Source organism: Leptidea sinapis, chromosome 8, assembly GCF_905404315.1.
Source record: "Leptidea sinapis chromosome 8, ilLepSina1.1, whole genome shotgun sequence".
In the NCBI taxonomy this organism is placed as follows: Eukaryota; Metazoa; Arthropoda; class Insecta; order Lepidoptera; family Pieridae; genus Leptidea; species Leptidea sinapis.
The window spans coordinates 12,269,049-12,296,326 of NC_066272.1; the positions used below are offsets into that span (position 1 = coordinate 12,269,049).

General features: G+C 34.0%; 1 protein-coding gene across 4 annotated transcripts in view; it reads left to right on the forward strand.

Moving 5' to 3' along the window:
• LOC126965649 (protein sickie-like) overlaps positions 1 to 27,278 on the forward strand; it is a 100,182-nt gene that overhangs the window by 31,702 nt on the left and 41,202 nt on the right. For 2 of the 4 annotated variants that reach the window (XM_050809329.1, XM_050809328.1), the window contains exon 1: positions 18,784 to 18,975. Coding sequence is in view for 1 of the 4 variants with exons in the window: in XM_050809327.1 (XP_050665284.1) it covers positions 685 to 759 (75 nt within the window). In the remaining 3 variants the exon portion in view is untranslated. Of the gene's footprint in view, positions 1 to 684; positions 760 to 18,783; positions 18,976 to 27,278 lie in introns of those variants that run through there. The other 2 variants (XM_050809327.1, XM_050809330.1) reach the window with 2 other exon arrangements.

Here is a 27,278-nt window from a genome sequence, read left to right on the forward strand (position 1 = left end):
CTTGACCTACATAAATCAAGTGATTTAGATTTGATTTAAAATACATTTTAAATGACAGATATATAATACGCGTCTATCCAGGGGTTTTTCGTGGTTTTTAATGCGGTCTTTTTACAGATGTGAATCTAAATTCATTTATATAATCACAAATTGAGAATTATAATGTGTCGCATATGTAGGTTACATTTTGACGCACTCGCGCATATGCAGATCCTACTTCTGAGTGTTATGGCCGCCATTGCTTTACTTGTCGCCACACCTGCATCGCTTTAATCTACTGAGAATATTATTTTTTACATAATAAAAAAAAAATATTAATAATCCAAATGTTCTAATATATATTGAGTGCAAAATCAATTCGATATGTGAGTCTCGTGCCAGAATTTGGCGAGTCACGTCTCCCGAGGATGCCTCATGTAGAGGCGAAACACGTTTCGAATTGATTAAAGTCAAAACTAAGCAGAATTTACACTCATTAAAATTCACAAGATTTGGATGTTCACACACATATTAGAACATATTGAAATTGCCAAAGAATATGCATCAAATTTTCTCTATAGCCAGAACATTAAAAAGAGTCAAATAACAATTACTAAATAAGAAATTGGATCGAATAAAGAGTTCCAGCGAACCACTAGAATGTCTTAAGCGTTGAAATAAGTTAATGCTGAATTCTATGTTTAGGTTCGAAAGCTGCGAAGAGAATTAGCGGACGCGAAAGAAAAAGTTCATACATTGACGACGCAACTCACAACCAATGTAAGTAGCTTATATATTATATTTATGTTAGACAACCACTCTCACATTTGTAAGTGGTCCAAATGGCTGTTAGCATTATTAACGCCCTGTTAGCTATAACATGCTGCACCATATTTGTAGTTAAAGTTAGGTAAGTTCAAAATAATCTTTTACGAGTGGTAGGCTCCTTTGCACAGGATGCTTGTTAGATTATTGGTACCACAACGGTGCCTATTTCTGCCGTGAAGCAGTAATGTGTAAGCATTATTGTGTTTCGGTCTGAAGGGCGCCGTAGCTATTGGAATTACTGGGCAAATGAGACTAAACATCTTATGTCTCATGGTGACGAGTGCAATTATTGTGGTGCCTCTCAGAATTTTTGTGTTTTTCAAGAATTCTGAGCGGCACTGCAATGGCATGGCGTATCAATTGCCATCAGCTGAACGTCCTGTTCGTCTCGTCGCTTATTGTCATAAAAATAATCTAAATACCTAATCAATAAAGTTCTATACACTATTCTATTATTTCTACTGTGGCTTCTGTACAATGGGCACCAATCATCAGCCAATGTCAGGTTTCAGAAGACCACCAAGAGAGAGTTTGTTATTTGATCGGTGTTAACGAATTTACCTGTATTTACGGTAATTATTGGTGCCAAGATTGAACAATAGATCAATTATACGTCTAGAATCTAGATAGACTATGACAGCTGTGAAAACGTCAAAAAAATAGACTTTACAACTAACCTCTTATTTGAAGCAATTCACGCACACTAACACAAAGTGCGATTCAAATCGGGAGTGTAAAACATAGCTTGTCAAACACACTAAACTTATATTCTTGTCCTGTTTTTATCAGTTGTAGCAAGAGACTCTCTATCTAGATGTATAAATATCTAAGGATTGAACAGCAACAAGTAGGTATACATGCTGTTAGATTATAAAATATTTACCAAAGGAATGAAAATGAGGGTTCATTTCATGGAGGTGGGAAGTACATATTATCATTTGTAGTCTGATAGTGGAACGGCAAATGTCTGCTTATAGACAATATTAGCCAATTTTTCTCCTTGGTCGTGTGCCAACTATCACTGTTCCAATCAAGTCTGAACTGAATAAATGTTTTACATTGAGTTCGACACTAAGTTTCGAAAATTTTGAGGCAGCTATAATGAGCAAGATAATGTCATTGGACAGTGATGGTGATATCATGAAGAGATGATTGTGGTTTCATAAGTGCTGAGAATCTCAAAAAGGTCATAGAAATTTTGGGTATCAATTTATCTGATGAAGTAATTGAAGAAAGAAATGATTGATGGTGCCGTTTAAGATTATGATGGATATATATCTATGCAATAGTTTATGAGACTGATCACGAATTCTGTTGATATAGTCACGCCTTGAAACGAAGGCGAAAAAATTATTATATACCTACTAGCTGCCCCGACAGACGTTGTTCTGTAGATAGTAAAAAACAACTGTTTTATATTTCAAAACATCAAAAATTATTTCGTAAATATGCTCCCTGTTGTTAGAATGAAATTGTTTCACAGCGGAACTGTCAAACCGTGCGTCACTAAATTCTCTCATAGAAAATATGTCCATACAAAACAAATATTGAAAATAAAAATATTTATGGGTCCCAAATCGAAATAAAAACTACCCTATCTCTCAAGTTGGACCAAACTGCACTCCATGAAGTAATCACCATTAAAATCCGATCATTAGTTTAGGAGTCCATTGAGGACAAACATTGTGACACGAGATTTATATATATTAAGATGAATAGAATGTCATTGTAAATACATTAATAACCTGTCACGTCATTACCTCTTAATGTCTTCAAATGAAAGAAGTCAAATATATTATTCAGTTTTTGATATTTGTATCATTTACTGAAAGTCACCACATCGCAAAATACCAGCTTGCACAGCTAGTCAGCAGATTGGGATAGGATGCGATTTTTTTCAGTCTAATGTTGTAGCATTGATTTTTCCTTCCAATGACCCTAGGGGTGGTATCATTGCAGTTGCATTTTTCATACCTAGCTCTGTAGTACCGATATCTTAATATATATGAATTACCTGTCACGTTGTTTGTTCGCGATGGACTCGTAAACTAATGAACGGATTTCAATGGGGATTACTTCAGTGAGTGCAGTTTAGTCCAACTTGAGAGATAGGATAGTTTTTATTTCGATTTGGGACCCATAATTATTTTTATTTTCAATATTTGTTTTGTATGGACATATTTTCTATGAGAGAATTTAGTGACGCACGGTTTGACAGTTCCACTGTGAAACAATTTCATTATAAACAACAGGAGCATTTTTTACGTAATTCTTGATGTTTTGAAACATTATTGGCAAATACCTATAAATAGCATTTTTTTATTATCTACAGAACAACGTCTGTCGGGTCAGTTAGTATATATATAATATATAAAATATATCACAGTCCCGGTTAATTGCGCCAGTTAAAGACACCAGGCGTATCGAACCTGGAGGTCTACTCGCAAAATCGACAATACATTCCGAACGATACGATAATACTCCGAATATATCGCAACTATCCTACTCTAACAAATGTTCGAATTCCTTATCGTTTATCGTTACCATAGACTAATATTTTGATTTTTTTACGATGTTAGTGTGAATGAAATATGTTCAAACCTAAACATTATCTGTGCTATGTTGCTGTTAAGTGTCAAAAGTCAAAACATAGTTTAGGCGCTAAGGACCATGCCAGACTCGGCACCACCAATTTGGTATCATTTACACATAATGTAAATGTTAAAAAAATAGGTAATGAATATAATATGACCATTTAAAATTGAATAAATAATACAAAACTTGCGGATAATAAAATGTATAAAAAAGTAACTCAACCCTTCTCGTCGACTTCCTATTTCTCAGGCGGCCATTTGCATTATTTCTACGCATAAACGATCAACAAAATGACTTAAATGACTTAGTAGTAAAAAAATCCTGTTGAATAGTAAATCACATATAATTATTTCAATAATATTTATTAAGTATGTATATTGTATGGCAAATACATCTATACAACTTGAAATGATAATAGCATCGACAGCCTAGGAGGTGGCGTTGAGATTATCGTAAAAGTGACGTTTGATTATTTGAGAAATTCGAATATTCGTCTCTGACATTTTCAACTAAGAGAAGGTTTAGGACCGATAATATCGAATAATTTTTCGTTCGTTCAATCATCGTTTCGACATTGAATACGATGTAACTAAGAGTAGGATTCGACACGACTTATGCAACGATTTATCGAGTATCGATTTTAAGAGTAGGCCCCCTGGGTTGGCGCGCTGAACACAAAGGATCTGGACTGCATATTTCTGAAGGGAAATATAAGCGTTCTTCCAGATTTTAAAAGTGGCAAATTTCCCGAGCCAAAACTATACACTTTGGCAAAATATGCGAGCAGCTTTCTGTGCCGTTCAAGTGCCGTCTGGAACACGAAGGTTCTAAGCGCTGTCAAAAGCTGCTAATTTCAGTCAACTGTTTCTGTTGCCACAAAATAATAATTTACAGAAGATACACTTAGTTCTGGTCGCGCTAAACGGTCACGTAGGCGTTTAATCTGCTGTGTGATACAACTCTGGCCGCCTAAAGAATCGAGTACATACTTGTGATAACCTTCTGTATATTTTTATGTTGTGGTGTTGCCACTGCATGGAGAATGGAACTCTAGCCACGGCAAAAACCAGTGTACCAGTGAAGCAAGGGAGGCTCCCTCCCTTTGCACAGGATGCCGGCCTGATTATGGGTAGCACAACGGCGCCTATTTCTGCCGTGAAGCAGTAATGTGTAAGCATTGCTGTGTTTCTGTCTGAAGGGCGCCGTAGCTAGTGAAATTACTGGGCAAATGAGACTTAACATCTTATGTCTCAGGGTGACTAGCTCAATTGTAGTGCCACTCAGAATTTTTGGGTTGTTTTGGGATCGTGAGTTGCGGTGCCGGCATTGTAATGGGCAGGGTGTATCAATTACCATCAGTTGAACGTCCTGCTCGTCTCGTCAATGCAGTGTTGCTCAGGAATTGATTCTTGAAAAACACAAAGATTCTGATCGGCATTACAATTGCGCTCGTCTCCTAGAGACATAAGATGTTAAGTCTCATTTGCCCAGTAATTTCACTAGATACGGCGCCTTACAGACCAAAACACAACAATACTTACACCTTACTGCTTCACGGCAGAAAAAGGTGCCGTTGTGGTACCTATAATCTAGCCGGTAACCCGTGCAAAGGAGCCTCCCACTGGAATTATGGAATTATGGTTAATGTGCTCAAATTTGCTGTTTCCTAAAATATAATATAAACTACATCAAGTTTGAATAATAAAAGGCAGCTTTATTGTTTAAAATTATCTCGGTTTCGATACATTTATTGATAGGAAAGCTGCTTTAGCTGTGTTGGGCAGTTTTTGTATGGAAAATCTCGTGAGTTCGCATCACCGACATGCTCATGACTGGCGCACGCGATGAACAAATAAATAAAAATATTATATGTAAGACACTTTTTGGATGGGTGAATCTCGTGAGTTCGCGTCCCCAAAATCCTTATAGCAGTATATCTGTAGCTATACAGCTGACGTATTGTGCAACATTAGTGCTGTGTATATCTGAAATTGAATAGATTTATTGGAAAGTTCTATGTGAACAGTGCATTGTTGAAATTGTGTTTTTGTTTGCTTTATATAATATTATTGATAATACAATTTAAAAATAAATTGAAATTAATAATATAATTGTTTTTAAGCAATATGAATTTTCACTTCTATTGGCAATCACTAGAACTGACAATTTTTTTTGTTTTATTCACTACCGCCACATCTAAAAATTGTTATATGAAACAAAATACTTAACTAAGTACCAGTGTGAGGCTTCTTTGCACAGGAAGCTGACTAGATTATGGGTACCACAACGGCGCCTATTTCTGCCGTGAAGCAGTAATGTGTAAATATTACTTTGTTTCGGTCTGCTAGTGAAATTACTGGGAAAATGAGACTCAACATCTTATGTCTCAAGGTGACGAGCGCAATTGTAGTGCCGCTCTGAATTTGTAAGGGTTTTTCAAGTGGGCGTATCAATTACCATCAGCCGAACGTCATGCTCGTCTTGTCCCTTATTTTCATAAAAAAAAGTATAAGATTACATTACTTTTGCCCTTGATACCAAAAAAACCGAAACATACACACATCACGAAATCAGTAGCCTTTCACCGCGTGTTAAGTTATTCAAGATATTGTGTGTAACCTTAGACGGTGACAGTCTTATAGTTGCTTGTTCCGTGATATGCCACTGTAGAACCCAATGTAACTCTATACTATATGTACTCACAATAAACTTGCGGTTTACATCAACCTGTGGTGGACATACCAAACTCTACAAAAATATCATAAATAGTATTTTCTTTATGATTTCCTAATGAATGATTTCCCATGAATATTTATTATCTCAAACAGAATACAAATTCACTTTTTGAGATACTTAAACTAACATGATACACATAGTTATTGATCGGCAAATCGTAGAGGATATAATATACATAATTTAAGTCGTTATGTTTAAAGTACAGGGTGGACCAAAAGTCCGTTTATAATTGGAATGATGATTTAAAAAAAACTAATTACAGTAGATCAAAATTGTTTATTGTTTTCGATAGTAAACAAAAGGGGAATTTATTTCTTAAAAATCACATCATCCATATGCAATCCTTCATTATTCTGGCATTGCTGCAATCTAGAGCGGAAATTTTTCGATGACAGCTTTACATGTTTCTGTTGAGATGTTTTGGATTTCTGTGCGAATACGATCCTTTAATTCGTCAAGAGTTACTGGGTTGGTTCGCTGGAATGCAGGGGTTTTTGATCACCATGACATAGTGTCACTCTAATAACGACAACTTTGTCTATTAACATGCCCATTTAGGTGGAAGTGTGCCTCGTCTGAGAAAAAAATGTTTGTAAAACTGGTGAATCGCTCTACCATTTCGTTCGCAAACTGCAACCTAGTGGCATGGTCCTCCCTTAATTCCTGCACCATTTGGATTTATAGGGATGTAGACTTAAATCTTTCTTGAGAATGCGGTTTAATCATTACGGTTTAATTACATCATTATCTTGGCACGTTAAGGACAGCAGACCGCTTTCGAGTTGAAAGTCCAGGTTGGTCACGAACAGACGATTTTACTCGCTCCACGTTTTCGGGGTCCCTCGACGTTCTAGGCCGGCCAGATCGAGGTAAATCCATTGTTGAAACCGTCTTCTCAAACTTGAGCACCCATTTTTTAATTAACACACCTGATGGAGCTTGATTTTTGTGTCGTATCTTCTAATGATTGCAAAACTTTCGTTGAGCTAAGGTCGCAGAATCGTTGTTTCGATAGTACTCGCGTACACAAAACACACGTTGACTACCGCTGAACGACGTCATGGTACTAAATTCCCATTGACCGCTCTTGCAATGCATATCCCCTCCCCCCCCACCGCCGCCGCTGCTAGATGCGGCAACCGATTCAAATGTTAACAGACTTTTGGACCACCCTGTATATATTTATTTAAAGTATTTAAAGTGTATAATTACACTGAATTACATTAAATACTAATTAGGTAGATACATTAAAAACGAAATAGGTGGGTAACGTACAAAATACATGTTTACAGTAATGAATGAAATACCTACACTATTTTATTATTTCTTATACTGACTAACTAACTTTTGATTTGAACTATTCTTTGATTAACTAAACTAAATAAAACACTTTTTAAAGGATTAAAACGCTTTTAATTTTAACTGTGTTTTACATTTGTGTTAAAAGTGACATTTCTATTGTTATTTAAGTTAATCTGACGCCTCGTGACCTTACCAGATCACGTCGTCCTGAAAATGATTTTTACGTGAAAAGTGTTTTATTTAAATATCAGAACTATTTACGTTTCCTACTTATTTCACTTAGCGTACTTCTTGTTCTGACATTTGTAGTTCACGTTCTTTATTAAAAAATTGTCACCTGTTTGCTCTTAATAGTGATTTTCATTATTATAACACTAGAAATAAGGGATTGCTTGTAACTAATTCTAGTAGGCTTCATAAGATACATAAAAGCTTTAAGGGTAAATGTATACACTTCTATAATAAAGTCCCAGCCACTGTTCAGGCATTATCTATAAATAAATTTAAATGTTTTCAAAAAAAATGGCTGTGTCGTAAATCCTATTACTCCACTGCTGAATGTCTAAATGATCGAACAGCCTGGGACTAGATTGTGATTATTTTATAGTGATAGTCAGTCATTTCGACTGTACAATATTGTATGTTTTTGTTGAAAAGAGCGCAAAAAAAGAATGGTGGGAGAGTTTCTTGCGCCTCTTTTTCTCTCTCAGAGCGCTATTTTTTTCCGAAGCGGTAGTAGTATCTAGTAGTTATAAGATCAAAAAGAATTCTAAAAGAATCAATTTTGAGAAAATAAATGCTTTTTATGCCTTTATTATTTTTTGAGAGCTTAGGAGGAATTATAACCGTTTTTCTTTAAATAAATATGACTAGAAGTTTTAAAAAAATATTTTAGTGAATGATATAGTATGTTGGATAGTTGTTGTAATTTTTACTTATTATTTGGTTTTATGAAAAAAAAAGTGAATTTTTTTCTTCACATAATGACATATTAATTTAAATAAAAAAAAAACAAATATAATGTAATAACGAAACCTTTTAAATGTGGGTTCGAACCCAAGTTCCCTATAGGGTACTTATAGCTAAAATCCTTTGATGTGTATATATATAGAATCTTTGTATCTGTCTAACTTTCTCAGGAGTTAAAAAAACAAACTTAAGAAAATTTATTGAATTAGGCGTTACTTTGCGGAAATCCATAATTATACAAATTATTTAAGTTTTCTTTAGCTCGTGCCAGATTTTGGCGAGACAACACGTCCTGAGGATGCCTCGTGTAGAGGCGAAACACGTGTCGAATTGTTTTAAAGACAAATATTGGCGGAATTAACACTAAAGAAAACTTAAATAATTTGTATAAAACAAACTTAATTTAAGCTAACTATAGTTCATAGATTAACTACATTTGATGATGATAATATGATGGCAATACAACGTTTGCTGGGTCAGCTAGTTTTAAATAAAATTTGCTGTCCATTGTACCATCTTATGGGGAACTTTATCGAATTACACTTACTCACTAAAAATAAAATAAGTTTCGATTTTCAAGTTAATTATAACAATTTTAAAACTTTCCCATAAAAACTGTTATCTCCTACGTCCCCCTTAAAGATAGTTTTCCAAATTAACTTTTTATAGATTTTTATTGTTTGAACTTAAATGACGATTTTTACGTCTATTAACATGCAAGCTTGCAACCCCTGTTTCACCATCATAGGGGAGTAATTTCGCAATAATGAAGGGGGGAATGAATAATAAGGGGGGTAATTTTTCTAAGCTGACACCTGGGAACCTCCTATTAAAATTTCAAGTTTGTTATCTTTATACTTTCTTAGATTTCGTGATTAGACAGTGAGTGAATCAGTATTACTCCAGTTAGTTTACGTGTTTAACCCAAGAAATAATAAGAGAGTTATCCATTAAACGACACTCAGTGAATCAGATAAGAGTCGGGTCGGGCAAGTCGCACGGCCGTGAGACGTATCTGCTGTCGATTGTCCATATCGGGTGTTAGGAATGTGTGTCAAACAACTGCAATTTGCCCCTATCTACTGTGGCGTACGACCTTACTGAGCCACACCACTTCTGAACTCTAGAAATGTTTATACCAATGACATACTATGTATCTGTAGGAATATTTTACGTGATTTTCCGTGCCAAGCCAAATGTACCTACACTCGCCACGTGTGACTTTGAGCGGGATAGCTTCGTCTAGAACCAAACAGCCCAGAATGAAGCCCTATCAATAGGTAGCACATCCAAATAATAGTATTTTATTAATATTGAAGGTATAAGACTTGCATAAGAAGTATATTAAATTAAATCTCTATTAAGTAATTTTATACTTTTGAGTTTGTGAACTTTTGGTTATTTTAAACGTACTTTTTTTTATTATTGAAGTGAAAATTTCTATAGCCGCGTTGGGTTGGGGAAAATCTTATGAGTTCGCGTCACCAACATGCTCATGGCTGGCGCACGCGATAAATAAGTAATTAAAAAAATAAATATAAATATAATATACTGTGAATTGTTGAACTAGTGTTTTTGTTTGATTAATATATTATTGAAATAAATTGAAATTAATAATTAAATTGTTTTTAAAAATTATTAAAATTCAAATTTTCATACTAAAAGTTCTAAGTTTTCACTTCTATCGGTCTCTACAATTATCAATTTTTTGGTATTGTAACCTAACCATAGACTAAGAATATACTAGCGTTTAGACAACTTGACAGCCTCATAATACGTAACCAATTTTGTTTTGTCAATGTGTGCGTTAGCTTGTAATTTGTAATTGAAAATACTAAGGCGCTAACGCCAAGGGAGGCTGACTGTTTACGACTTATCGATCAAAATCGGTAATAGTAACAATAGATTCGCTTACCTTTTGTATCTTGCTGTATCTCCAATAGAGTGGTTCTTCTCTCTTGCACGCTTTCAAATTCAAATTCAAATATTTTATTCGAAATCGTTTATGCTACTGTAACCTTTCCCACACAAACGTTTTTTAACAATTCTTTTTAATTTCGTAACACAATTGATTTGTACATTTTATGGGATTATATTGTCAATACATCGCCCAATAAAAGGCTATAAAACTATGTCGACCTAACCGAGTAGTCGGCATAACAAGTTTATGTTTGTTCCTCGTGTTAACATTATGATTGTCACAGTTTCTAGCAATTTCCTTGATGTGCTTATGCTTTGCTTACGCTAGCATGCTGTAAATATATGTTCGTATCCAAATTCACTAGTATAATTACAAAATTAGCGACACAAGTAAGAAGTCATTGATTAAATTTTAAAAAGATACCTTGTTTCTGTTATTTTTAAGTTAATGAAATACACAAATAAAATTTGAAAAACAAAATTTTATGAACGATGCGGGACCCGAACCCACGACCTCCGGCGTTCCGTGCCGGTGCTCTAACCAACTGAGCCAACCGTTAAAGTACCGCCTCGCTACAAAATTCTGTTTGCTTTGTTCAACTCTCAGGTTGTGGCTTCATCTACAGGATCTACTTTACAGCTGTTGATAACCTGCTCAACCGCAATATTTGCATATTAGGAAATTGACTTGAGATGTCGCTCTTGTAAATCTAAACAATATGTTTTTTTTAAGTGAAAGGTGAAAGGAAATGGATTAAAATATCAATCTCGGATCGCCTATTTAGGATTGCAATTAAATATAGAAATCCCGATAAAGAAAGACACATTCGTATAATATAGAATAACAAGTAATAATTCCTATAATGACACGATGTTATTGCTAGTAATGAGAAAAAACCGGTATGAAGCGGTCTGTCAATATATAATAGAAATGTAATTACATATCGGCCACCGATCAATTCGAATAGATAATTACTGTGTGTGGTTACGTAAGCGGAAATATTTATATATACTAATAGAAATCTCATTCGCACTAAGTGGAACTCAATATTCGTAGTGACTTTATTATTAATATTAAATCCTTGTTCAAACAAAAACTTTAATAGCGAACTTGAACATAAAGCAACTCCTGTCACTAGTTTGCAATCAATACTTTTGCTAGGTGTTTTTGTGGTCTATGCCTCATACAAAATGACGTCCAAAGATGGCCGTCTGTCCCTGTCCCAACGCGCGGTCGTTATCATATTACATAATATATCACTTCTGAACTCTCTCTCATTCAAGAGCACTCGCACGGAACGCGAGAGGTCGCGGGTTCATAAAATTTTGTTTTTGGTTTTATTTGTGTAATCCCAGAAGTGAGGGTTATCAGTTTAAAAACATAACAAATTGTTTAGATTAGCAAGAGCGACAGCTCAAGTCAATTTCCTAATATGCAAATATTGGGGTTGAGCAGGTTATCAACTATAAAATAGATTCTGTAGATGTAGCCACATTTGGAAAGAGCGGTCACACGGAACGCGAGATGAATTATGAGGGTTCGAGTCCCGCATCGTTCATAAAATTTTGTTTTGTGTTGTGCTGGATTTTTCTGATAATGTTTACCATCTGTGCTATTAAACTATGAAATCTCTACCCGTATAAGTTTGTACAGAATCCTCGTTACGCAATATTACCATAATAATTGAGTCTAGTTACAAGTTCAGCGAGCGAATAAACTATATTGTTATTGTTTTAGAATGAATTCGTGTAGTTCACGCAGGGTCAAGGTGTTTTCAATCATTATTTATAAAAAGGCTGGAGCGATAAATCAATAAACTCCGTCTTGGGAATTGAAATAGCCGTAAAAGAGTATTAGATGTTTTATGATGCACGTAAACTTACTATATAGCTGTATGGGAGAAACAGTGATTGCGATTCAATACAATTCTATGTGTAATAAAGATAAATAAAAAAAACAATGGTAGGTACTCAGGTAATGCCGACAGAAGTGAAAACTTTAATAATTACGTGTGTATTTTAATATACAAGGACTGAAAAAGGAATGCTGAAATGGTTTGGACATGTGGAGCGAATGAGTGAAGAAAGAATGACTCATCAAATATATGAGGCAAGTGTGTGTGGGTAAGTCGGTCGCGGGAGACCTCGTAGAACATTCGTCGACCAAATTGGGGACGTTTTGAGAAAAGGAGAGGTCCATGTATGAAAAGAGTAATGAATGTAGAGGAAGCGCGTGAGGTTTGTAAGGATAGAAGCAAATGGCATTCTATTGTCTCTGCCTACCCCGACGGGAACAAGGCAAGAGTGTGTGTATGTATGTGTGTATTTTTTTATCGTCAGGAAATTTCTTATTGTGCAGGAAATACTTTTAAGTGAAGTGTTTTTGGTTATGGTAACGGTATCACTGTCGCGAATTCAATGGTTTTTTTCCATCTCAAAAAATTCCAACATGCATGTGTATCTATGTAGGATGTATGTAGGTACCTACGAGTACGTCCATACAAGATATATGACACATACGTACAGAGGTGACGGTAACGGGTTACCGTGTGTAGCAATTATTTTTTTTAATTTTTAATATAATAATATTGATACACTTTACACAAGTTATCTTGCCCCAAATTAGGCATAGCCTGTGCTATGGGTTGCAAAGCAATGATATATTTAATACAATATACTTACTTAATCATATATAAATATCCATGACTCGGAAACAAACATCCATATTCATCATAGCTTGTACTTACCGGGATTCGAACCCGGGACCTCTAACTTAGTAGGTAGGGTCGCTAATCACTCGGCTATATAGGTCGTCGATCTGGCCGGCCATCTAATCGGACCATTCGTACCAGTCCAAGTAGGAAAACATTCATTTTACGTTGTTCCTTTCTTTTCAAATACTATGTTACTTAAGAAGAGTTATTAGTCTTTGGCCTTTCTTTCGATTGGCATCATAAAAGTAGTAGTAGTTTCTTTTTACATTTCAGACGGTTCGATTCCAAGACAAGGCAAGTAATTTTTAGAAAATCTTTGAATGCAGAAGTACTAACTTTTAAAAATAACATAAAGTCTTCTTTCAGTAAAATAGCCTATATTCGATATTTAAGGTACTTTCCCTTCATGTCCCATAGCTTTGGGATAGAAGTTTGATATATACAGGATACATATCAAACTTCAGCTACCAAGCCTCTTGTATCTCATAATATGTCTACTGAACAGCCAAAGGACGAGAATTAAACAAATTCTAATACATATAAGTTATTATATACATGTTATTATATTATAATATGTACATACATGTTTAGTTCTGATAGATGAAGCAAAAGTCTTAACCACAACATAAGTCCTGATTGTGTTTATTTAATTGCGACCGCAGGACAAAGAATTGGTTTGTATTTCAAGAGTTACTCGGAGGTTTTTGTTCATGTAATTTACTGCTCTGTAAAACAGCTCTGTCATAAATTATTCAACACAATGACTTAGCTGCATTCATCGTTCTTGCGATAGTTGTCTGCTTAGAAATGTATCTGTGGACATAAATAAATGAAACTAAACGGCGGATATTCTTAATTGAAACAGACTGCTTAAGATAATATTCATTGTTTAGTTGTTATGTGTTGAATTTGATCTGCAATTTAAAATAAAAGATGATTTTGATGTCATTTCTAACACTGTCACCGCTTCGGAAACAAATGGCGCTCTTTAAATGAAAAAATATATATAATAAAAGGCATTTATTTTCTTAAAATTGATTCCTTTTAGAATTCTTTTTGATGTGATTTCTAATATACTAGATACTACTACCGCTTCGGAAAGAAATGCCGCTCTGAGAGAGAAGAAGCGGCGCAAGAAACTTTCCCAGCATTCTTTTTTTGCGCTCTTTTTAATAAAATATACAATATTGTACTGTCATTGTTATTGCTTTAAAATAATCATAATCTAGTCCCAGGCTGTCCGATCATTACGACATTATGTAGACATTTAAAGTTATTTATAGATAATGCCTGAACAGTGGCTGGGACTTTTATAATAAAGTCTATATATGCATTTACCCTTAAAGCTATTATGTATCTTATGATTTACTATATGTTTAGAACAAGTAGCGCGCGAGAGAAGAACATACAAATAAACTCAACAGCGACTTCAATCAATAGAGTATTTTACAATGGCACCTAAATGAGATAATGGCAGTAACACATGACTGAGTTTCTTGCCACTTCTTCCCAAAAAAGCTCAACCTTTTCCGAGGTGTTACGGTATATGCGGTATATAACATTCATAAGTGTCATTTTTTGGTCTAGATGAATAAAGTGATTTTGATTTGATTTAATTTGTCACAATTGTTTATCTATTTTAATAGCATAATACTACAGTATAGAATTAGATCAGATTTGAAAAGACGTTAATTATGGCCATGGTTCACAAGGAAACGTATCGTTGTGATTGAAAAAACAATGTTAGTATGACAACTTGTTATTAAAAGATTTTTCTCAGAGAAGGCAACATTCCAATGCAGTAGCAGAGTAAGAAGCGATATTAATTTAATTCATGCTTGTAATAGGATAAGTTTTTACTTTAGTTATTTAAAACAGCTTTACGCACTGTATATATGTGTGGGTAGGAATAAGAAATTTATTCCATGCCACACACATAAAAATACAATCTAAATACTTACCCCCTTATTCATAATAGTCTGCTAACTAAAAGCATTACTAATTCTCACTCTGTCTTCTTCTATTGACCTAAGTCAGAATGAGAAAAAACACTCCTAAGCGGCTGTTTAAAGTTAGCGGACCATTATGAATAAGGGGGTTAACATATTATATTCTAACGTGTGGCAAAAGAAAAGGTACAAAGGAAAAGAACCAATACAGGCTGCAGCGCTGATTTTCGGCAACTACCTTCATTGCAGTTAAACAAGTTTTTTCTCGGCATGACGAATTTGTTTAGTACTATTCTCAGAAAAGGTATTTATATAGCTTGTACTTTTTTTGTGTACACCGTACATTTATTCAGATTAGTAATCAATAGTGAGACTTGTAAGCATATAAACTGTTTGCGCCTGTTAAAATATTACGATTTCCACGCAAGACTTTTGAAAATGCTGGCTTTGTTACATAGATTGCGGGCCGGCAGCCGTGAACTCATATCGCTCAAGGTCGCTAGCATTTAGTGTCGCCTTAACTGTCGGAGTACCAGTAAACAATAAATTTAAAAAAAAGAAAAAAAAACACTTACATTTCAGGTTGGTTCTTGTACTCGGTATATACAAGTTTTTTGTAAGATTGTTTAAATACAAATACCGACTAGTTTCGGACCATTCGGAGGTCCTTCACCAGAGTGAGTGTTGTTAGTGGGTTAGCCATAACCCACTAACCCACCTAAGACCCAAGAACGAAAAGATATGCCCCATACTTTAGAAGAACGAAAACTCAGCGAGTCTTATTTTTATTAAATTGAGTTACAACTATATTTTTATTGATTTATTTAGTTCTAGTTCCGAGACAATAGATGGCGCTTAAGTTCATAATGACTACTATGACAATTACTATCTTGACTCATTTCAACCGCAGTGAACTGAAAACGGGATCTGGAAAAGTCTCGAAACGTCGGGTTAACTATATCAAATCAAATCAAATCAAAATCAGTTTATTCACGTAGGTCACGGAAATGACACTAATGTCAAAAAAAAAATCTTATTGAATCTACCGCTACTTCGGAAAGGGTTGAGCTAATGAGAAGAAGTAGCAAGAAACTCATTGCCACTCTTTTATATCAAGATTTACATTTCCATCGAACATTACAAATCATTTCAATTACAATATTATATGTAAAATGATGCAACAAACATACTCAAACGTCAAATAGTCAACGACTTACACGAGTAAGTCAAAAAAGTAAATGTTAATTACTACAAAAGTTATTGAGTACAGTAACTGCATCATCCACATACACCATAAATAAATAAAGGTAGTCTGTGAGCATTTTATAAGCGATTATAAATAAATAAATATATATATATCCAAACATATATATATATAATAATATTACTGTAACTTTTACGCAAAATCTAATGTAAAACCACAGTTACACAAAACATGCGTTTTAGTCCTATAAAAAGTGTTTCATTTTAATTATTTATTTCTTGTAATTTAAGCTTTTTTATTTAACGCAATTATAAGCCTTGCAAAACATGTAATATCATTTAGATTCGATGTTTGAATACAATAGTTATGGTATTACCTTTCTATAACGCGAGTGTGTTACACATATAAATAAAACACTTTTTAAAGGATTAAAACGCGTGTATTGTAATTTTGTTTTAGATTAAAAGTTACACTTTTTTTCTTATTATTGTTAAACCCTGAAACCGAGATCTATAAAAGGTCTTGGAACGTCGCGTTACCTCAAATAATAATAATCTAATGTAAAAACAAAGGTACAATTCTACGCGTTTTAATCCTTTAAAAAGTGTTTTAAAATAATAGTTACCTATAGTTAATGTAAGGCACAAACATAACTTCATCCACGCAAAATGTTACGACTGATCGTAATTTATAATTTGCTCAATGATATAAACACAACTAATTATTTGACACCATTTTGGCACAAATTCAAAGGAATTGGCAACGATCCAATTGGTATGACGGCAATTGGTCAAATAGATACCTATGCAAATATGATACGTTAGCAAAGGTTCTTGAATGTTGATTTACTTTACATGTCAATAAAATCTATATTTAACTGTCAGTCCATTCCTGCGTCATTACAGACTATCCCACTTATCCATAACTTAAAACAGCCGCTAAGGAGTGTTTTTTCTCATTCTGACTTAGGTCAATAGAAGAAGACAGAGTGAGAATTAGCAATGCTTTATGTTAGCAGACTATTATGAATAAGGGGGTATACCACCTTCGCACGACACGCCACAAGTTAGGATATCATCATCACCATCTGGATGTGTGGCGGTCCACCACTGTGCGGTTTTCAAGAAGCTTTCTTCCACGTACTACAATGCTGTGGAATGAGCTTCCTTGTGCGGTGTTTCCGGGACGATACGACATGGGTACCTTCAAAAAAAGCGCGTACACCTTCCTTAAAGTCCGGCAACGCTCCTGTGATTCCTCTGGTGTTGCAAGAGATTGTGGGTGGCGGTGATCACTTAACAACAGGTTGCCCTGTACGCTCGTTTGTCCTCCTATTCCATAAAAAAAACCTATACGCAAAAAAGTATAGGTAATCACTCCTATAACGCGGTATACCTAGTGGTTCCGCGTTATATAGGGTATAAGTTGTTTTCTTAATTCGTACTTATAATAATTAATTACAAATTGTAACAAGTATTTCCAATTGTTAGCCTAGTTTTACTATTTTATTAAGGTTTTAAAACACAAGTTTAATAAAATTATTTGATTTTGTAATAACACAATTGACACACATGTAAAAGTAAGCGAAGCATATTATGAACTGTACAGTTTAACAAAAACACATTCACATTTATAATATTAGTACGGATAAACAACAGCCCCATACAAAATATGTTTATATGTAATCAAAACAATTAATTTCCAGTGGAGATAAGGAGTTTCAAAACATTAAATGTTCCACATTTACTGCTGTTGGTAACTTTGATGACATTTTTAAATAATAATAGTTTATTTTCATTTTTTTACACTCACTGCAAATAACGTAGATTACTAAATTTACAATATCTATACTAATATTATAAAGCTGCAGTGTTTGTTTGTTTGAACGCGCTAATCTCTGGTACTACTGGTCCGATTTGAATGATTCTTTCAGTGTTGGGTAGTCCATTTATCGAGAACGGCTATAGGCTATGTTTTTTTTTTCAAAATTAGGGATCCGTAATAAAATTTCTATTTTGTAACACAAGGTGTAAAATCGAAAACCTATTAGTAATTATTGACAATAGAACAAAATGATGTACAGGCTATAATATAGGCAATATTTTATTACTTATAAAACTATCGCGTGAATTATACTTTATATGGCAAAACAACGTTTGCCGGGTCAGCTAGTTTATTATATAATACTAACTATTTACATGTTTTTATTCTTAATTGTAATAACATTCAAAATCGGTTTTGCAGTGATATTAAAAGGGGTGTACCTCTGATTCTAAAACTAATTAAAACTGTATCTTCGGGGTCAGTGATTCCTCTAAAAATGAAACATAATTGTAATAAATAAAAATTTAATGTGTATGTTTGATTAATTCTTAGTGAGTAGGTAAGCTCGCAGTATTTTGTTTGTATTGTTTTGTGCTCTATGACTCAGTTCTGTTTAGTTATTCCCTATCGTCCAAGTACACTATAGCACGACAATGGCCGACCAATGGCCATAGCCCATAAGTACCTATAGCGCGAACGGCAAAGACGCGTACACACTACACACGATTGACTCTACAACCAGTCAAGTCAACCGCTAGTATGTTTTGAAACTTGTTTGATGGCGCACGGCCGTACGCCCGTTGATATAAATTGTGCGCGCTTCCCTATACGATATTTGACTAAACAATAATTGTGATAAGTGTATACAGTTTTGTGCTATCATTTGGATATCAGTGTGTTATCATTCAAGATATATTTGGTACTCACGACACTGTTCTGACAGCAACATAGAGATGTAAACAATATCCTGTACAATTTGTTGATACGCTGCTAACATATCCGTGTTTTTTTTTATGAGATCAGGTTATGAGCAAAACGAATACCAAGTTGAATTTATAATGATGATTAATATTTTACTATAAATCTTACAGTTAACTTTATATAAATTTATTTAAATATAATTTATAAGTTATCTTAAATACGGAATATTGTTAAATAGTAACCTGCCCATTATTAGGAGCAGGTAATAATATCGCATCCCCTTTTTAGTTGCGTGTCTAAAGGGTCCACTAACTGCGTCCCCAAAGTTATTCAACTCTATTACTTGGGTTGTTTTGTTATGAATGCTTCAAAGAAATGTATTGTGCGTAGATAGAACTTTCTCAGCGAATATGTGCACTCAAATAATTAGCGCCTTACGACATACGACCATATATGAGAGAGTTACTAATTTGCGAGCCTCGAGTACTCTACATAAATATTAAGTAAACAAGGTAGAGCTAAACAGAAATATATGATGTTCCTGTTTTCATTCGGGGTCATAAACGCGTTTGATGTGTCTTTATGGTAAAATCTTGGCATTACTTTTTATAGAGCAGCTACTCTTTCTACTAGCCCGCGTTATTTTACCATAGAAGTTTTTTATAGCGCGATGTTTTAATTTAGTTTATTTTAGACTGCGTAAATCAAAACCTGTTTTAGTTTAATTCAGCAATTACTATGCCCATTGGTTTTACCCGCGTATTATAAATGTTTGTCATAAAGTACGTTTTGTGGACTGTTGCTAAGATGTTCTACGGATCAATAGTTTTATAGAACATTGTTTCTACAGTAACCACCAATTTACCAGTGCGATGCTCCTTTGCACAGGATGCCGGATAGATTATGAGTCAACGGCGTCTATTTCTGCCGTGAAGCAGTAATATGTAAGCATTACTGTGCAGCTAGTGAAATTAATGGGCAAATGAGACTTGAAATCTTATGTACGTTAAATCTTATGCTCAGAATTTTTGAGTATTTCAATAATCATGAGCGGCACTGCATTGTAATGGGCAGGGTGTATCAATTACCATCAGCTGAACGTCCTGCTCGTCTTGGCCCTTATTTTTATAAAAAATACCATCAGGGACTTACTTTACATAAATCAATATTTACTGCTAGCTGAGAGACTTACGCTAATGATAGATATATTTCATATGAATCTCTTATATTGTCTTTTAAAAACATATTACATTAACATAATATTTAAATCGCACACATAGAGTGAGAGATACACGCGTTCAAATAAGGAAATAAAACTCTTCAGCGTTGTACTATCAAAAATATATATATATTATAACATATAAAATTTTATTTAGTTCTAGAATAACTATAACTTCTATAATAGAGTAAAACTTAAAACTAATCTAAACATAATCTCAATATTTTCAAATATAATTGATCAAAAAAAAATTTGATAGATTGTATATACATAAGAATTTTATTATTTATTTGAAAGGTATATTAACCTTTATTAGCAGAATTAAAAAGCATTAAAATAAAGATTTTAGCTACTCTTATACAAAAAAAAACATTGACTGCGACAATTCTAGACATTCATCCATGTGGACTATCGAGCCTTGCTCGGATTTTTAAGAATGTACCAAACTTGAACAAAAAAAACCTAATAGTATCTCGTCATCTCGGGGTCTTCTGCTATCCAGATCACCCAATGTCCCATCTGAGCTAATATAGTCTTGCTTAAAGTGGCGAAATTTATCTTTGTATTCTAATGTTATTGTAGTCATTAAAACACGAATAAAACTACATTTTTTTAAATTGAAACCTAGCTAGATCACTTTATCGCCATGAAATCCCCTGTTCACATAATTTTTGAAAATCTTTGGAGCCGTTTCCGAGATTCAGATTATATATTATATTATATATACAAGAATTGCTCTTTTCAAGATATAAGGACTGAGGACCATAGTATGATATGAATGAATACTGCCATAATATTAAGACAATATAATACTGTAGTTTTTCAGTACTTAAATTAAGATAAGATTGAGGATTCGAAAACAAATATTTATGTATGATAATGAAAGGCGGTTTATGTTGATGATAGTTTTATTTCAAAAACTATATGTTCATATTCATGTTCCCCACCCGCGATACATAGTCTTAAACAAGACAAGTGCCTTCGCAGCTTCAATTGAGGTTAATTCGAATGGAGACTGGCGAGATACGTGTACCGCCTGTCTTATTTATTCGTTCAATAAGCTAAATTGTATAGCAAATTTAGATCACATTTGTACAGCTTTATTTGCCGTGAAATTGAACATAATAGTAACGATTGTTCTAAGTTTATTCTGGCGTATCTCCTAGCTCATAGGGTTGTCAAGTTCTTCTAGAAGAAGTATAGTATATCTGATTTCAAAGATAGTAAATAAATAGCAATGGAGGCTGCTTTGCACAGGATACCAACTAGATTATGGGTACTACAACGGTGCCTATTTCTGCTGTGAAGCAGCAATGTGTAAACATTAATGTTTTTCGGTCTGAAGGGCGCCGTAGCTAGTGAAATTACTGGGCAAATGAGACTTAACGTCTTATATCTCAAGGTGACGAGCGCAATTGTAGTGCCGCTCAGAATTTTTGTGTTTTTCAAGAATCCTAAGCGGTACTTCATTGTAATGGGCAGGGCGTATCAATTACCATCAGTCGACATCCTGCTTGTCTCGTCCCTTATTTTCATAAAAAAAATATAGAACGCTTATCTAACTATATTATTGTCTAGTATAATACCTACATGAACTTAGATCGTATATATACTACATTCATATTGCTCGACGCAGTTCAAAAACCACATCAAAAAAACATAAGGATTTTATCGACCTTCATTTGATAACACCATCCCTTTAGAAGAAAACACAGAAAGTAACACTAGCTTACTGGTGTTTACTGAACAAAGACAACGAACTCGTAAAGAAACTATAAAAATATCTGACGTCTTTTCACATCTTTTTAAATAACTCTTTTGAGTCCGGAACATGATTTCGTCAAATACAGCTCAGGATAATTCTATACTGTTGTTAAACAAGATATATTTATAACTTAGATAATTTATACGTCTAGATAGAGTCTCTTACTGTTTGACAACCGATAAAAAACAGACCAGGTTTAATACTTTAGTGTGCGTGACAAGCTACGTCATACACTCGCGATTTGAATGACACTTTGTGTTAGTGTGCGTGCATTGCTCAAAATAGAGTTTAACCCTAAGCTAAATTTTTTTCGACGTTTTCACAGCTGTCATAGTTTATCTAGACGTATAACTGATCTAAGATTTATAATAAATAAAATTACCTATACTTTGTATGAGCGATAGATTCCATAAATTCAGAGCCAAATTAATGCTCGGAAATGTTGTCATGTTGAAAAGACTCCAAAGATTCAATAAACTTCCACATAATGATATAATTCTAAACGTATATAATAAGGTTAAATATGTAATTAAATATAACTGTACGTTATATTAATAAAAAAGTTTTTACTACCGCATAAATTAGTAATCATTTGCATAAAACATATTAACAGGTGTTATAATACAATAATGAGTTTAATATATCTTTTGGTAGCACTACACCAGCTAGAATGAAAATATTCAACTTAATACAATCATCATCATAATTTCCTATTCAGAAATTCCTTAAGACTTTAGAAATTGTAAATAAGTATCGCCAATAATATAGCTTATTCTTAAATATTCTAGATATTCTTAAAAATTCTTAATTCTAGACGAATTCAAATTTTTAATACTAGTCGGCAGCTTATTATTTTTATAAATATCAAAATAAGACTTATAGCAGTATGCTAATTTTGTTTTACACAAATAAAATTTGAAAAACAAAGTTTTATGAACGATGCGGGATTCGAACCCACGACCTCCGGCGTTCCGTGTCGGTGCTCTAACCAACTGAGCTAACCGTTCGAGTACCGCATCGTTATAAAATTCTGTTTGCTTTGTTCAACTCTCAGGTTGTGGCTTCATCATTTATTTGTGTATTAATCCTAGAAGTGAGGGTTATCACTATAAAAAAAAACATAACATATTGTTTAATTTTGTTTTGTCTGTTTGCTTGTTTCGGTTAATCTCTCAAACGTAGGCTACTTTTATTGCAGAAAATGGCTTGGGTTTCCGTGAAAAAACAATTAACTGATCGCCATATTTCTGAAACTTAGATGGCCAAAGTCGCGGGTACTTGCATATAATAATATTATTATTAGTAGGACGGTACTCGTACTTAAAACTCATAATCTTCATGATAAATGATCTTAATAAGGAATGGCCACATCTGTTAACAATATTCAAATCGGGCATAATTATTAATTAGTAAAGACATAACAAAGGAAATGAGGATGTAGATTTAAAATAAAACATTAAGTAACGTTGTAATAATTATCTTAATAAAATTTTGAAGCACTTTTTGAGTTTTGCATGAGTTAAATTATTATATTCGATAAAACTCATTTATTTGAATCCGATTGCGATAGTATCAGTAAAACTTTCTATTTTTCTACTTATCTCTCTAAATTGATCGTAATTTCACATACTTGATGCGGATTCGATGTAATTTCCGATTATTATTTACAAGCTCCCAGTTTCTGAATGGCCGGCGATAGAACAAGTTATAAGGCTTTCATTTCATTTTGTACTAGTAGTCCCGACACTAGCTGTTTTGACAATAGAAAAAAAATGAAAAATAAATAATAGTTTAAAAAAAACTAAAGAACACGCTTCATATTTATTTAAAAATTATATAAATTAACAAAAATCATATTTTGCAATTGAAAAATTGAATAATTTTAGTGTAATGTCATCGGTCCTCGATAAATCTACAAAGTTTGAACGAAATCTAGCCGTTTAAAGTGGGTCAAAATCGCGCCCAAAGAAGTCGGTTACAAACATACAAATATTCAAGTGAAGCTAATATAAAGAGTGTAAAAAAATGATGGAAGCATTCGGGAATAATGTAGTCTAAAGCCATCGGAAATATGTAATCAATGTTAATGTAATAAAAATGGAACTTTATCCATCTGGATATCCTTATGAGATAGATATATGCAATCCTGGACTTTTCTGTAGATCTATTTATGATACACAAGTCCACGATACATTATTTTGTAATATCGCAAAGGGTTTAGACAGCGTTTTTATATAAAGCTCCCAGGTGGCGTAATTTTCCGACACCTTCAACAAATATCGTAAATGTATACAAAAATTTAACGAATTATATACTAATACCTTCCTCGAGAACTTCGCCATCTATTGGTAAAAACAGCAGGAAAATCGGTGTATTAGTTTATGAGTTTATCGCGAACAGACAGACAGACACCGCGCAGGACTTTGTTTTATAATATGTAGTGATATGTTACATGATATAGACACTATTATGATATCAACGTTACAAGTTTGTTTACTTATCCAATATACTGTTGCAATTATTTTGACGATAAAATCTTTTACAAGTACGTAAATATAATGGCCGTAGTGTTATGTTTTATCAAAAGTATTGCCAAGCAAACTTAAGCCTAAAGTTTTTCAACATCCACCGAAAAATATTGAGTTATTTTAAGAGCAGAGTAAATAGCGATCCTCCACAGTGCGGTTTTCAAGGAGCTTTCTTTCACATGCTACAAAGCTGTGGAATGAGCTTCCTTGTGCGGTGTCTGGGACGATACGACATTTACCTTCAGAAAAAGCGCGTACACCTTCCTTAAAGGCCGGCAACGCTCCTGATCACTTAATATCAGTCGACTAGTACACTCGTTTGTCCTCCTTTTCCATACGAAAAGTCTCTTAATAGCGAAAGCTATAAATACGGAACAATATGCTGAAATTTATAGCACAACAATCAGAGACATTTAAAGGCAATCAAGTCTTGTTAACATTATATTATAAATAGCACTATCGGTCGTAGGAATTATCATTTGATGCATGTGTGTTGTGTGTGAGTTCAGAGTAGTGAATCAAAGCTTTTTAACGGTTGATAAATATTCAGGTCGTATTTCATTGTTCGCTTCAGAGGAACAGAAGTGACACAGTTTAAAATGTATGAGACGATGTGCAAACAATGCACCGTTATGCTTTATTAGCTATTATATACATAGATACATAGGCTGCTAGATTAGATGTTTGCAGATCGAATTAACTTAGTTTGAACTAAGTCAATCAAATATCATCTCTTTTTCCTTCTTTTTGGAAGAGGACGATAAACGAGCGTACTGGTCACCTGATGTTAAGTGATCACCGCCGCCCACAATGTCTTGCAAAACCAGAGGCATCCCAGGAGCGTTGCCGGCCTTTTAGATAATAATACAAGGTTATTTTGATGGTACCCATGTGGTATCGTCCCGGAAACACCGCACAAGGAAGCTCATTCCGCAGTTTTGTAGTACGTGGAAGAAAGCTCCTTGAAAATCGAACTGTGGAGAAACGCCACGCATCCCGATGGTGGGGAGGATATGCTAAATTGTGGGGTGTGAAGGTGGAATTCGGCGGCAGGAATCAAGTTAAACAGCTCTTCGGAACACTCCCCGTGATAAATGTATGACGCGTCTATGCAACGCCAAGTTCTAGGCGTTTCTATTATTATAATTTATTTATCGCCCCAATTTCTGATTACAGTTTCATTAATAGTTGATTGAACCTTAATTGAGATATAAGTGCTATCAGCTAATGTGCAGTGCCGCTCAGGATTCTTAAAAAACCTTAAAATTCTGAGCGGCAATACAATCGCGCTCGTCACCTTGAGACAAGATGTTCAGTCTCATTTGCCCAGTATTTTCACTAGCAACGGCGCCCTTCAGAACACATTAATGCTCACACGTTACTGCTTCACGGCAGAAATAGGCACCATTGTGGAATCCGTGCAAAGAAGCCTCCCACTAGTAAATGCCTTCAGTCGCCTCTATATGACAAGGAAGCTTAAAGCATATTTTGTACGTTAAGCAGGTAGATTACAAAATTTTTAAGCTGTGTACTAACTTCAATACAAGATGTTGGCAGTTTGTATAATTAATATAAGTGATAAAAGCATATATCAGTGAGATAAACAATTATACAACATAAATGTTAATCGGTGTATAAAAGGACACTGACATTAACCTTATCCACTTAACAGTGATTTTTTCTTAAACCTGTTCAATCTTTGCGTCATCACCAACCATTTATATCAACCTTGACTGATAACCTTCCAAAAAACATAGCCTTACGTGGTACTCGGACCTCAAGCATATATTACGTGTGAGATCTACTAAATGATATTTAAAAAAGTGCCTTTAATTTCGAGTCTTTATTTGGTATTATTTTTATTACAAAAAAAAACATAACATTCTTAAATAATGTAAATAACTAATTAACGATGATGACTTAACAATATTTTTTTAAATGTCATACTGTCAACTATCCATATAAAATAAAAGTGAATTAATAAAAAGGGAATCTTAGTAATTTATTTAGTTTAATAATAATGTCCTATATGTTGCCCTAATGTTTAATCAGTATATTTAGTTGAGTAAACAGAATAGTTTTTTGTGATATATTTAAAAGTTAGTATGCGCCAAAAAAGGCCAGTTTATGTTTAAAGAGTACCTTTGCGTATTGTTTTAGATTAAGTATACTAGGGCAAAGGTCCCGGTTTATAATCCCGATAATTGTGAATATGGATGTTTGTTTCCGAGTAATGGATGTTTTTATGTATGTTTAAGTAAGAATATTGCTTTAAATATATTGTTGTCTTGTACACATAGTACAGGCTATGTCTAGTTTAGGGTAAGATAATTTGTGTAAGGTGTGTCACTAGGTATCATTTTATTTAACGCATACATAGTACAAAACTACTACTCTTGGCAACCCTAGAGTAAGGGCATCATTGTCAAATCAACCATTACTTTTACAATTTACCAATACATAGTGAAATACGATTGTAATAATATAAGAGTTATTGGAATGGCCGTACCAGCTAGAAATCTCAATATGTTTTTAATAAAAGGCATAAAAGGCATTTATTTTCTCAAAATTGATTCCTTTAGAATTCTTTTTGATGTCATTTCTAATAACTACTAGATACTACTACCGCTTCGGAAACAAATGGCGCTCTGAGAGAGAAGAAGCGGCGCGAGAAACACTCCCAGCATTCCTTTTTTTCGCTCTTTTCAATAAAAATATACAATATTGTACAGTCATTTCTATCGCTATAAAATAATCACAATCTAGTCCCAGACTGTCCGATCATTTAGATATTCAGTAGTGGAGTAATTTACGACAGAGCCATT